The sequence below is a fragment of the Rhinopithecus roxellana genome, chromosome 3 (assembly GCF_007565055.1).
Source record: "Rhinopithecus roxellana isolate Shanxi Qingling chromosome 3, ASM756505v1, whole genome shotgun sequence".
NCBI classification, from domain to species: Eukaryota; Metazoa; Chordata; class Mammalia; order Primates; family Cercopithecidae; genus Rhinopithecus; species Rhinopithecus roxellana.
Genome location: NC_044551.1, coordinates 102419071 through 102433206, shown reverse-complemented (window position 1 = coordinate 102433206; position 14136 = coordinate 102419071). Strand labels below are relative to the sequence as shown.

The 14136-nt window shown below is 35.4% G+C and overlaps 1 protein-coding gene across 7 annotated transcripts in view; it reads left to right on the top strand.

The window, feature by feature from the left end:
* CSNK1G3 (casein kinase 1 gamma 3) overlaps positions 1–14136 on the top strand; it is a 105241-nt gene that overhangs the window by 28787 nt on the left and 62318 nt on the right. For all 7 annotated transcript variants that reach the window (XM_030927469.1, XM_030927472.1, XM_030927470.1 and 4 more), the window contains 2 exons: positions 5288–5713; positions 12094–12134. In XM_030927469.1, coding sequence (XP_030783329.1) covers positions 5536–5713; positions 12094–12134 — 219 coding nt within the window. In that variant the 5' untranslated portion in view covers positions 5288–5535. The remainder of the gene's footprint in view (positions 1–5287; positions 5714–12093; positions 12135–14136) is intronic.

Below are 14136 nucleotides of genomic sequence, written 5' to 3'. Positions count from 1 at the left end.
TTTCATTTTAGATATGACAGTTTTTATTCGAGGGTCTCTTTTTTTTTTTTCTCTTTGTTTTGGTATTTTTCCGTTTATCAGCTGAGAATTCCTGTTTTTGCTCATTAAGACTATATTTTCCTATAAGTCTGTGTTAGTAATAACTCTACTGAAGTACTTCCTCAACTCTTGTCTGATTTGCTCTTTTCTTTAGCTGTTTTAAGAAGGAAGTCCAGATAACCAGTTAAAAACTTCTTTTCTAATATAGGCATTTAAAGTTTCTAGTTTTCTGCTAAGCATTAGAATTGCAAATTAGATTTTTTTCTAATTTCTGTTGTGATTTTTTATCAACTCATGAATTTAAATGTGCGTTTAATTTTCAAATTTTGGGACTTTTGTAGATGCTATACAGCTATTGATTTCTAATTTAATTATTTTTTATTTTTTTGACATAGTGGCTCGCTCTGTTGCCCAGGCTGGAGTGCAGTGACATGATCTTTGCTCACTGCAACCTCCACCTCCCAGGTTCAAGTGATTTTCCTGCCTCAGCCTCCCGAGCAGCTGGGACTGCAGGCATGCGCCACTATGTCTGGCTAATTTTTGTATTTTTTGTAGAGATGGGGTTTAACCATGTTGGCCAGACTGGTCTTGAGCTCTTGACCTCAAGTGATATACTCACCTTGGCCTCCCAAAGTGCTGGGATTACAGGCATGAGCCACCAAGTCTGGCGATTTCTAATTTAATTCTATTTTGACCAAATATACTCTGTAATATTTTAGTTACTTGAGATTTAAATTATATCACAGCATATGATTTTTCTTGGTGAGCATTGAAAGGAAATTTTATTTTGCGGTATTTTATAAATGTCAGCTCAAGGTGGTTGATGATATTATCTAGATCTACCATATACATACTGATATTTTGTCTTATACCTTGTTGATTATTGAAAGCATACTCTTAAAAATTTTTTACAATGATTGCCTTTTTTCTTTTTAGTTTTGTTTTGCCTCGTTTTGCTCATACATATTTATGGTTTTTATGTCTTTCTGTTGAATTGATATTTTTATCATTGTGAAATGCACCTCTGTAAATTTGGAGATAATCCTTTGTTTTGATGTCCAGTTTGTATGATAATATCATAGCCTCACAAGCTTCGTATATGTGCTATTTACACAGTATATCTTTTTCTATTAACTTTCAGTCTATCTTATATTTGTATTTGTTTATTTATTTATTTTGAGACAGGGTCTCACCCTGCTGCCGAGGCTGGAGTGCAGTGGCTCAATCTCAGCTCTCTACAACCTCTGCCTCCCAGGTTCAAGCCATTCTCCCACGTCAGCCCCCCAAGTAGCTGGGACTACAGGTGTGCACCACCACTCCCGGCTTTTTATTTTTGTATTTTTAGTAGAGACGGGCTCTCACCATGTTGCCCAGGCTGGTCTTGAACTCCTGAGCTCAAGAGAATCACCTACTTCGGCCTCCCGAAGTGCTGGGATTACAGTTGTGAGCCACTGCTTGTCTTTGTATTTAAAATAGTTTCTTGTAAACAGTTTGTAATTGAGTCTTGCTTTTTTATATAGTCTGACAATTTTTGCCTTTTTGGGGGAAAATCTGGTCTATTTCATTTTATGTATGCTTTAAAGTCCACTGTCTTGCTGTTTGTTTTATTTTATCTCGTATGTCTTTTGTTTCTCTTCTGTTGTTTCAACCAAGTAAAGTTTAATCTTCCAGTTTATTTCTTGTCCTGGTGTTTTAGCTATTCCTATTGTAACTAATTTTTTATTGTTTGAACTAGGTATTAAAATGTGCGTTTTAACTTATCATTGGCTACGTGGAATTAATATGGAACCACATAATTCTTCACAAATATAATATTTTCCCCATCTGTTTTATTTTTAATTTATATATTTAACAAATAAAAGTTATATATGTTTATTGTGTAGAACATATTTTGAAATAGGTATACATTGTGGAATAGCTAAATAGAGCTAATTAACATATGCATTACCTCACATTTTTTTGCGTGTGGTGAGAAGACTTAAAATCTTCTCTCAATAATTTTCAAGAAGGAATCTTAAAACAGTGTAATTCCATTTACAACTCCCCCTCATTGCCATTTATGTTGTCATATATTTTACTTTTACCTGTTGTATATGATACTAAGAAATTGTTTATGCTTTAAATAGTAATTTATCTTTAAAGGAAATGAATAACTGTGCATTTCCTACTTTCAGTGCTCTTGAGTTCTTCTTAAAGTTTCAAATTTCTGTCTGGTATGATGTGATTTACTTTAGCTTAAAGGACTATTTTAAAAGCATTTCTGTTGTGCAGGTCTGCTGGCAACTAATTCTCAGCTTCCCTTCATCTAAAAATGGCTTTTTTTCCTCCTTGTTTTAAAGAATAATATTACTGGATGTAGAATTCTGAACTGATCAACACCTGTGGCAAAAAGAGGGGAAAAAATAATTCTAGGTTGAAAGTTTTTATTCCCCCTTTCATTGCTTTGAAAATATCCTTCCATTTTCTTCTGGGCCTCCGTTGTTTTTCATAAGAAGTTAGTTCCCCTGTATGTCATGTGTATTTTTTTCTCTCTCTGCTTTCAAGATTTTTAAAATTTTTGAATTTTAGCAGCTTGACTGTGGTATGCCTAGATTTAGTGTTTTTGTTTGTTTGTTTGTTTTACCAAATTTGGGGAGTTTTTAGTTGTTTATTTGATTTCTTCTTTTTCTCCAGTTAAATAGGATTCTAACAGCTATTTATTAGTGTTAAAGTCGTGTCTTCTAATTCAGACATCAGGGTCATCTTGGGGTCTGTCTCCTTTGACAACTTTGTTTCTTGGCCATGGGTTACATTTGATGCCGCTTTACATGTTTGGTAATTTTTAGTTGTGTCATGGACATTGGAAATTCAGTATTGTTGAGAGTCTGGCTTTTTGTCTTTTTGAGACTTGAGTTTTGTTCTGGAATGCAGTTAGTGTGCTCAACTACTCTGAATCCTATCTAGGTTTATTTTTAGACTTTAGTTGGGACAGTCTAGAGTAGGCCTTATGTTGGGTATGGTCCTTACTTTTAAGAGTTTTTATGGCATCTGAGCTGAATGCCTCAGTTCAGCTGGGATATTAGTGAGTTTCTTCTACTATGACTGAATAGGAACTTTAAGGTCTCTCAGTTCTGTGCAGCTTCCAGTGTCTCCATTCTTCATTTAACACTGTAGTAGCTATTTTCTGCTACGTTTTTTAAGACTATTCCCTTGCACACATGTAGCATAGCCTTCTGCCCTGCCGCCACCTTACCTCACCACTCCACTGCAAAACTCCTTCATTTTTGATACTGTGTACTGCAAATTCCTTTTACTTCAACAGCTGCAAATTCTGATCTGTGATCATTGGTGTGTTGCCTGATCCTCACCTCCGTGTGCTGTGGTCAGGAAATTGCTCCTAGCCAGAGAGCTTGGATGAAGGTGAGACCCACCTTTTGTGTTTTTTTCTCAGGGATCACAGTCTGTACTGCCTATTATTTGATGCTTAAAAACAGGAGCTACTCCGGAGGCTGAGGCAGGAGAATGGCGTGAACCCGGGAGGCGGAGCTTGCAGTGAGCTGAGATCCGGCCACTGCACTCCAGTCCCGGCGACAGAGTGAGACTCCGTCTCAAAAAAAAAAAAAAACAAAAAAAAACCAGGTGCTTCATATGTTTTGTCCAGCTTTCTACTTGTTTACAACAGGCAGAGATATTCAGTATAGTTACTCTGTCGTGGCTGGAAGCAGAGTAAACAGGAGCTCACAGTTTCATCTGCAAATAAGAGTATGGCAAATAAAACAAGAAACTTCATAAATAGACTGGGTGTTAGGACTGATTGTGGAATCCTAATCCTAGGAAAGGAGTCAGGCTGGTGGGAGCAGGGGAGTGTAAAAAGAAAAAGCAGATAAGCTGTAAGTCTGTCTTTCTTCATAGTCCAGGACACATAGCCCTCCTGCGCAAAAAGCTCAGTCTTCCTGTGCCCAACTTAACACCAGACCTTCTGCTGATAGAAAAATGCAGGTTAGCTCACTGCATCCTTGGCATTATCAGTACTGCACATAGCCCTCTCCAGCACAAGAACGATCCTATAAAATCCCCACCAAGCCTTGGTGTCTTTTCAGTCAGCTCCTCTCTTGCTGATCTGCCCATTGCTTTCTTGCAAAGTGTTTTCCTACTTTTTCCAATAAGTCTGCCTTTCTTTACCAACGGTCTTGGTAAATTCCCTTATTGCCTACACCACAGGCCCCAGTTAGTCACTACTTGTAACAGTAATTGCATATTTGGGGAGTTGCTGAAAATTACTCAGAAAATACTATTTGTTTCAACACTTGTGGTTGCATTATATAATTAGAAAACTTCCGTAATAGGAATAAGTATTTGATATCAATCCTTGTTTCTTCATTAGTGACTGTATTTTGAAGTTATAGCTTCTTTAATAGCAAAGAATGAGAGCCCACTCAAATTGTTCAAACAAAGGTAGGGAAATCCTGTAAGGGTGCAGAATTACCACAGAATTGAGGTACATTTGATCACTGCAATTCCCAGAGAATATGAATGGGGCAGACTCTTCCAAAAGCCTTGAAAAATATTTTGAGCTTTAATGTTGTTATCTGTATGTTAGAAATTTAATACCTAATTTCTGCATCTGATAAGGGTGATGCCTGTCAACATTTCATAGTCTTGCAAAATTACATTTATGTTTTTAAGGCCCAGGTTAAATGTTATATAAGAATTAATTGTTTTCCTTGAGGGGTAGGAAGAATGTTCTTGATATTGTCAGTTCTGTGCTCCAATCCCGTGTGTAATTATAGGGTAATATTTGAATAAATGAAAATCATGAGAATATATATGTAAAAAAGACTGAAAATTATTAAGTAGATGAACATGGGGAATATATATTTTTATTAAGGTACTTTATTTTTATAATTCATTCTCTTTCTGCTTCTAAATTGAAAATCTTATATTGACTTACTGGAATTTTTTGAGTACTTTTTGTCTAATTGAGGTAATTTTAAGTTGGGAGGTTTATATTAGTGAAAGTATGTTGATTTATGAAACAGTATAATTTTGTTCTTTTTTTTAATTTTTAAGAAGTAATTGAATCCCTGATATTTTTGTTTCATATCTTTGGTATTAAGGTATATAAATAAAAAAGTGTACGGTGGTTTGATTTCAGTGGGCATTAATACATAGCAGTGATTCTTGCCTAAACTTTTGTTATGTTATCTAATTTCCCAGACATGTATTTTAAAATTCTTAGTTGACTAATTTCATTTTCTTAATATTCTAGCTCTCTATCAATATCAGCTCACATCATTGAAAAGATAATTTTGAAGACATGTTTTGCTGAAAAGACAACTGAGAAAAATTTTACGAATGGGATGAGCATGCTGCAGTTAATTGACTACCTACTGCAATTTGAATGTTAACATTACCCATCTGGTACAGTTACCTAGTGATGTACCTATTTTCACAATACCCTCTTTCAGTGTGCTTGTCTTGATTAAAGAATTCAAAGTGGAGTACCGCAAACTTGATATGGAAAATAAAAAGAAAGACAAGGACAAATCAGATGATAGAATGGCACGACCTAGTGGTCGATCGGGACACAACACTCGAGGAACTGGGTCTTCATCGTCTGGAGTTTTAATGGTTGGACCTAACTTTAGAGTTGGAAAAAAAATTGGATGTGGCAATTTTGGAGAATTACGATTAGGTAAGACTATTTTGTTTATTCCATTATGTTAGAAACATTTTAAAAATTGGAAGATACTTTCTGATGAAAATGATTTAGTTATTTAATTGTTTAGTTGTTTAATGGTTGTGGTAATTTTAAAGAATACATATGTTGGAAATTTCTTTTATACTTGTATTTTCATGTGTAAGAAATTTCCTAGTACAGGAATGTCTACTTTAATCATCCGGAGATTGACCATCCAGATTATGAGAAAACAATTAAATTAAAATAGCCCAGTAGGCTGAAATAGCTGCCAGTAAAGCCTTTGCAGTGTTCTTTAGGAATGATTTTTAGGCTACTCTTTCAGATTCAAAAATGATTAGTAACTGATAACTTTTGGGGCATAGGGATGGCTTAAAGTCAAGTTAATATACTGAAACTGCATAGAATTAATGAAATTTACATCACTGTAATTTAATTTTTTTCTTTCTACCCTTCCTTCTGCCCCAAGTATGTCTGGGGTGGAGCTATATATGTCATATACTGAAAAAGAAGTAAAACACCCCTTTCTTTTGTAGTCTGTGAATAGGCAGGAATAGGAGTATGATGGCTTTTTATTACATCTATCTATCTGTTCTATCTATCTGATTTATGTATGGGTCTTTGATATGTGTGTGTGTGTATATATATATCTGTATATTTATGTAAATTTATTTAAATGTATTATCTCTATATCTCTGTTTTATGTGTACTTATAATATATATGTGTAGAGCTAGTTTAATCATTTATTCTTCCTTTTTTTTTTTTTTTTTTTTTTTTTTTTGAGACGGAGTCTCGCTCTGTCGCCCAGGCTGGAGTACAGTGGCGCGATCTCGGCTCACTGCAAGCTCCGCCTCCCGGGTTCATGCCATTCTCCTGCCTCAGCCTCCCTAGTAGCTGGGACTACAAGCGCCCGCCACCTCGCCCGGCTAGTTTTTTGTATTTTTTTAGTAGAGACGGGGTTTCACCGTGTTAGCCAGGATGGTCTCGATCTCCTGACCTCGTGATCCGCCCGTCTCGGCCTCCCAAAGTGCTGGGATTACAGGCTTGAGCCACCGCGCCCGGCCAATTCTTCCTTTTTCATAGACTTCTAAAAGGGTATTTTACTGTTTTTTCAAAAAGCCTCAGATGGTTTCTTTGTTAAGAAAATGTTATTACGAGCATTGGTCTTTCTATACCTGGATAAACACTAATGTTAAAAGCTGATTTATATTCTTAAAGTACTTTCTTTAAAACGTCATTAATAGATACATCTTTAACATTTGATTACTGGTACTGACATTTTATATGGTTAGTATTGGGTAAGAAAGACCATAAGGTATACATGTTATAGGTAAGTGATTTTCAAAAAAGTGCTATTGGTATTTGGGCCTGGGCAGTTCTTTTTAGGGGTAGAAGACTGTCCCAGACATTGCAGGGCTTTTAAAAGTTGAGACCTGTGGTGTTTGGCATGGTGGCTCACATCTGTCAACCCAGAACTTTGGGAGACCAAGGCAGGAGGGTGACTTGAGGCCAGGAGTTCAAGACCAGCCTCTGCAACATAGCAAGAGTCTATCTCTACAGAAAATAAAAAAATTAGCCAGGTGTGATGGTGTATGCCTGTAGTCCTAGCTATTTAGGAGCCTGAGGCAGAAGGATCACTTGAGCTGAGGAGTTTAAGGTTGCAGTGAGCTATGATTGTGCCGCTGCATTCTAGCCTGTGTGACAGAGTGAGACTCTGTCTCAAAAAAAAAAAAAAAAAAAAAAAAAAAAAAGGCCATGAGATTAAAAAGAATAAGTAAACATTTAAAATAATAATTTTAAATTACATTTATTTGCTTTTAAATTTAAATATGTGTTTATCATTTTTATCTGGATTCTGTTTTTATTTTAAAATGAACAGTCAGGTGTGGTGGGGCAATTACTGGAGTGGAGTAGCTGAGGTAGGAGGATCACTTGATTCTAGGAGGTTGAGTCTAGCATGGACAATATAGTGAGATCCTGTCTCTAAAAAGAAATAAAAATAAAATAAATAAGGATGGTGATTTGGTGTGCAAATGCTACTTAAGATGGGTTTACATCCTGATAAACCCATCTTAAGTTGAAATATCATAAGTTGAAAATGGGCATTTTATAGACATAATGACATTGGAAACCCCAAAACACAATATTCAGAAAATGCTGGCCACGCAGTACGCTGTAGAATATTGGTTGTTTACCCTCATGGTTGTGTGGCTGACTGAGAGCGGCAGCTCACTGCCTCTGCCCAGCATAGTGAGATAGTATCATACTTCATATTGCTAGTTCAGGAAAAGATCAAAATTCAAAGTATGGTTTCTATTGAATGCATGTTGTTTTTACATCATTGTATAAAGTTGAAATATCTCAAATTGAACCATCGTAGTTGAGAACCATCTGTGTTTGTAATTGTCTTTTATGTGTTGGTAGTAAGGTTTGCATTCTGCATTGGTAGATGTATTTCTAGTTCAGGCAGTCAAACTCCTAGGAATGTTTTTGACAGGCACTGAATAAGACCAAACATAGCTAGCTAAAATATAGGGTCATATTATATATGTATTTTTATTTTTCTATATATTATGATGTTTTGACGTCTTAAAAAACCTTTCTGGCTGGGAAGAGATTGCCCCTCCAGAGGTTAGCCAATTCTTAGAAGTAGCCAAAAACTGAGCTGGGAGCATGCCTATGATATGCACACTAACCAATCCCCACCCCTTTTCTATCTGGCCTATACACCCAGGAGGCAATATTCCTCTACCTTATCATCCCCAGGGCCAGGTACCTGGAAGCTAGAGACCCATTCTTATAGCCCAGAAGTCACTAGAATTATTCAAACTAAGTAATCCTTAATCATTTACCCTGCCCTGCCTTGCCTTTCCCTGGGAAACCCCAGTAAATGCTTTGGCCTAGGCATTCCCCTTGCTCTTGTTTTCCTGCCACCTAACCAAAACCTAGCATTTCCCCTGTGATCCTGTGTGGCATGTGATGTGACTTCCTGTCCAGAATTTGTAAGTATAATAACCTTTGTTTTCATGAGGGACTTTCCTTTGTACTCTGTGGCCACATCTGTCTATATCATATAAAAGAGCACAGAAGAGAATATTATGTATTGCTTTATGAATAACCATGTCTGAAATAAGACATTGTAACTTTTGACATAATGAAGTATGCCACAGGAGCTTCCATAACATCTCTTATTTTTGTTTTTTCTTTTCTTATTCCTACATAGCTAGTAACTCCTTATTTTATTGTTTATATTTGATAATTGCTTTGTTGAAAATTCTGCAGGCCTTACAATATATTATCAAATGAATATATAGATTTGAATGGGTTCATCATTTTCATGTTTATTGATTTTTCTGCTGTTTCTAACCGAAGCTACCATAAAACTTACCTGAAAAATGTAATAACTAAGGAACAGACTGTAAGACGGTAACAAAAAAATCCAATATATAGTGGTTTCAAGCAAATGGTTTATTTTCATTTCACACCACACAGACCAGAGGGAGAAACCCGAAGGCTGTCAGGGTACCTCTGCATCCTTAATATGTGACTTCAGTCTCTGTGCACAAGTTGCTTTAGCTGTTTCCATCTCCCAGCCAGCAAGAATACAGAAAAAAAGGGGCAGGAGCATATACATTCCTTTCTGGAAGTGAGGAGGAACATACTTAATGTCCACTGATATTTAGAACTTAAGTCACGTGGCCACACTAAGCTGAAAGAGAGGTGGGCAGTGTAGTCTTTAGCTGGGCAGCCATTTTCAAGCTTGGGCATTCTGTAGGGGGAGAATGGCTATTGGTGGGTAAATAGTTGTTTCTGCTGTAAACATATATAGTTTTTGAAGAAAATAGTTTTTGATAATTACCACCCCAAAGCCACAAAATTGGTGAAACTATATTTTCAAGTTTAATATGGCACAATGCTTTCCTGGAAATGTCTTTTAAAATTGGATTAAAACATCACTTAACTGGCACCAGTTTACTTGGATTTTTCTTTTAATGGGATTCTCACTACATGCACATTCCTTCCCTTTTACTCACACCTTACTCACACTATACATAAACACATACTTTGCATCATTTGTTTGTTTATGTGTATAACAAATCTGGTTAAAAGTGAGGCTGTGGCTATGCTAGGTGACAAAAATGCACTTGTGTTTTTGTTTAATCTTTGTTCATCATTGTGACTTCAAGTTTCAGCAAAATCTCTAGTATTCAAAAAAAGATGATCCTTTTAGGATTTAGCTTTCTGCTGTGACCTCAAAGGTAGACATTGGAGTACAAAAATAGTACTTTTAGAGGCATTTGGTATATTTTGATTCTTTGAGATCTGTAGTTAACCTAACTTCTTGTCATGTGAAGTTTTTTCCTTGTGTACTTATGAATAAACATCATATACAAAATAGTTATGAAAAGATGATGATATGTTTGGGAAATACAAATTCTGTCTTGGAACTCAAAACCAGAATTGTCTTTTGTTAATGTTCTTTGACATTAAGTTCTTCATTGTGAATATCATTAAATTATTTACTGCCAAGTTGAATAGAGGAAACCTAACTTTTCATACATAATGCATTTTTAAAAATATATATGAAAGTATATCTAAATGTTGAACTAATTGACTAAAAATATGAAATATTCTGTAATTTTTGAAAATATGTATATAAGTTCAATGAGTATATGAAAAGAGCTTAAAGTTGACCACTTTTGGAACTTCTGTTGAGTTCCATCCTTTTTGCCAACTGTATTGAGTTTATGACACCTATGTTACTTAGTGTTAATATGAATACTTCTTTTTGTCCTTTATTTTCACTCAATTTTGTACAATAAGGACAAAATTCAGCAAAGTATTATAATATTTGTATAAATAAACACTACTGTACAAAGGTAGCAACACAACTAAAGCTGAAATTTTGCCTAGAAGTTTTACTACTGTTCATCAGCTGCTGTATGGAAGGAGGTTCAGGCTATTATGTTGGAAAATCACATGTGTCAAAGTTGTTGATTCCTGCTTCTGTGTTCAGTAGCCAGTGTGACCAGGGCCAGTTGCTCTCACTGTTAAAAAAAAAAAAAAAAAACCAAAAAACTGTCATTGTTCTGTTTTCCTCACTATGAAAGTAATATATGCTAATGGAAAAAATACTGGAAATTCAGAAATCATGTACTGTTTTTTCATTCTTTTTAATGTACTTACACATTAATCAAATTATCTTCATATACTTAGTGCTTCCAAAATTCTCTTTAGTACTCTACTTTGAATACAGATGCTGACCAGTTGGAATTTTCTAGGTTATTTTTGATTTGCCAGTGCTAAAGATTACTATAATTCATTTGAATTCTTTACATGTTAGTGATATTAAATCTCTAATGATATTCAATATTTTAAATATTTTATGTAATCAAATTTGTATAAAACATTATGATCCTAATTTTTATTTTTTTATTTTTTTGATGGAGTCTCGCCCTGTTGCCCAGGCTGGAGTGCAGTGGTGCGATCTTGGCTCACTGTAACCTCTGCCTCCTGGGTTCAAGCAATTCTCCTGCCTTAGCCTCCTGAGTATCTGGGATTACAGGTGTGCGCCACCATGCCTGGCTAATTTTTGTATTTTTAGTAGAGACAGGATTTCACCATGTTGGTCAGTCTGGTCTTGAACTCCTGACTTCATGATCCGCCTGCCTCGGCCTCCCAGCGTGTTGGGATTACAGACGTGAGCCACTGCACCAGCCATGATCTTATGCTCAGAAAATCCTTAATGTATGGATGTGATAAATATTCTTGTTTTTAGCTTGTATTTAACTCTTAAGATATTTGGAATTAATTTCGTTGTAAGGTGAGGCACCAGTAACTATTTTTCTCCTCAAAGTGGTTAATTAGTTTATCACAGCCAATTATCGAATGTTTTAAAATTTTATTTCAGATATTTTAAGTTTATTTAATATATTTACTGGATTAAATATGAGTCCTAGTAAGATTGCATCTCATAATAACGATGGATTTAAAATGAAATGGTGGTTGGGAGAGGAATTTGGTATTCTTATATAGGAGTTCTGGTTTTGAAATTTTTTCAGCATGCATTTGACTACTGATTACTTTTAAATTGTATACAATATTCCAACAAAGTCAGAATTTTTCCATTTTTATAAGTGGGCTATTAGTATCTGTAGTGTTTGTATCACTTTCTACTCTGAATCTAGGTGAAATACTAAATACATCATTGAGTTGATAATAAGTTTAAATATTTCCTTGTTAAATTTTTTTGCCAAGTAGAAGCAAAAACCTATGCTTTAATTACATGTGTTATGTGCTTTTTTTCAGAGTTTTATATAATGTATCTTTAAAATCAGTTACTTGCAGAATCTGATTTTTTTTTTTCTTTTTCAAGGGAAAAATTTATACACAAATGAATATGTGGCAATTAAGTTGGTAAGTTCCTGTTTCTTAATTTTTCTTAATTATTTTTGTTACTTTTTAAGTGATTAACTTACATATTTTCATTATTTTTTGTTTGCATGTCATTTGTAATTTGGATGTTTGTTTGACAGTTATATGCATAGCTAGTCTTTTGTTGTTAAGCTCCTAACATCATCCTGCTCTTAAAGTATATGGTAATGTGTAGGACATTTTTGTTGGTCTGTGCCACGAAAACTCAATCCTTTTACTTTGGCAGCATTATAGAACTGAATTTCTGGATCATGGCCCTATTTTTAATTTAGGGAAGGCTTTTTAATTAGATAAAAATTAACGAGATTTTGCCTTCTGATGCAAACATTTTGATAAAACAAAAGTGTTCTTAGTATTCAGGATTATATTCTTTGACAACATACTTCCAGGTAGCTTCTGAAGTTTCTTTTTAAATTGTTACTTCATATATATGGCAAAGCTGGGTATTGCTTGACTTTCAGGGATCCAGAAATGCTTGATGTGGTAGGTGATAGATAACAGGGAAAGCAAACTCCCGTGAAGTTATTCTAAAGTCTTCAATATGCCCAGTATGACAGCTGCAAAGCGGAGAGAGATCTCTTTTGGAAAAATTGGGATCTAGGAATTATTTTATACGACATACTTTTTCTGGTACAACTTTTCTGTCTGGTTTGCCAGCCAGGTTTCCCTGAAGTTTAGCATGGCTTGGTTTTCTCTGCCTTTCTCAACCTTGTCTGTCAGTATAACCTCTGTTCTTAGGGTAATGTGAAATGAATATATAAAAGAGAGACTATTAGGAGAAGAGGCAAATGAGAGGAAGTAGAAAAACTCTACTATTTAATATTAAGTATCTTTTGAGTATAGATCAAGTTTTAGTGTAACAAATGTTTATTTTCACTCAAAATAAAGATGTACAGTAGGGTTGCAGTGCCATGAAGAGAGACTGGTTGGCTGACATGTGGCTTTAAACTGGGTTTTAGCTAGATGAGTCCATCTTGGTATTAAGATCTGGTCCTTGGCTTATGAAACAAAACCTGGTAAGGTTATCTCACCAGTTGTCAGCGTTTCTTAGAGGTGGATTCACAGTAATCAATTCACACTATCAAGCTCTCAGATTCAGGAAAGAGTGAATTTCTAACTAATAATGAGGTATTTTACAGGTCTAGAAAGCCCAAATTTCTTTCTATAGGCCGATGTACATAGAAAGCCAAGTTAAAATTACAAGGTCCCCTCATGAGCATGAAATCAGAACAAGAGGTTGGTGAATATTAATCACAGTGGGGAGGCCTACTGTGGGATCCGCCTGCCTCGGCCTCCCAAAGTGCTGGGATTACAGGCTTGAGCCACTGCACCCAGCCTGGACATTGTTTGAACAGGCATTGCTGACTTTCATTTCTTTGAAATCCTTCCTTTTCTCATGTTGTAGGCCAGTGGTCCTGAACCTACAATTCTTGTGGTGTGGAAAGATAAAAGTGTGGCAGTGTTTACAGTCTGTGCTATTGATGCAACAGCCTGTAGAGAGCAACTCTACTCATGGGAGCGTGTTTTGTATGTGAATGATATTTATCTGATATGTTAAGGCAGATAAACCATGGTGTCAAAGCAGAAACCCCTGCTCTAGACTGACCTTTCCTTGTCTGTTACATTCATTAAGTGGTGATCCTTAGGTCCTATTATTTATAGATTTGGAACTTGTTCAGACCACTGATGCCTTATTAAACATTTATTATGTCTTCTTTCAGCCTTCTTGTATACATACCCATATATCACTTTTTAAAGTTTATTTTTGTGCTGTATCTCTGTCCTCTTAATTACTTTTCTCCCCTTTTTTGGGGAGAAAAAGCAAAATGATCAGCTTTAAATGATCGTTTAAAGCACAATGATCAGCATTACATGTAATAATTATGGTTATTCATTGTTCTTTGGGGGAACTAGGAATAGTTTTGGATCTATGTTTCTAGTATTTTGATATTGTAGAGTGGTATCTAGTCATGTTCACCTCAAA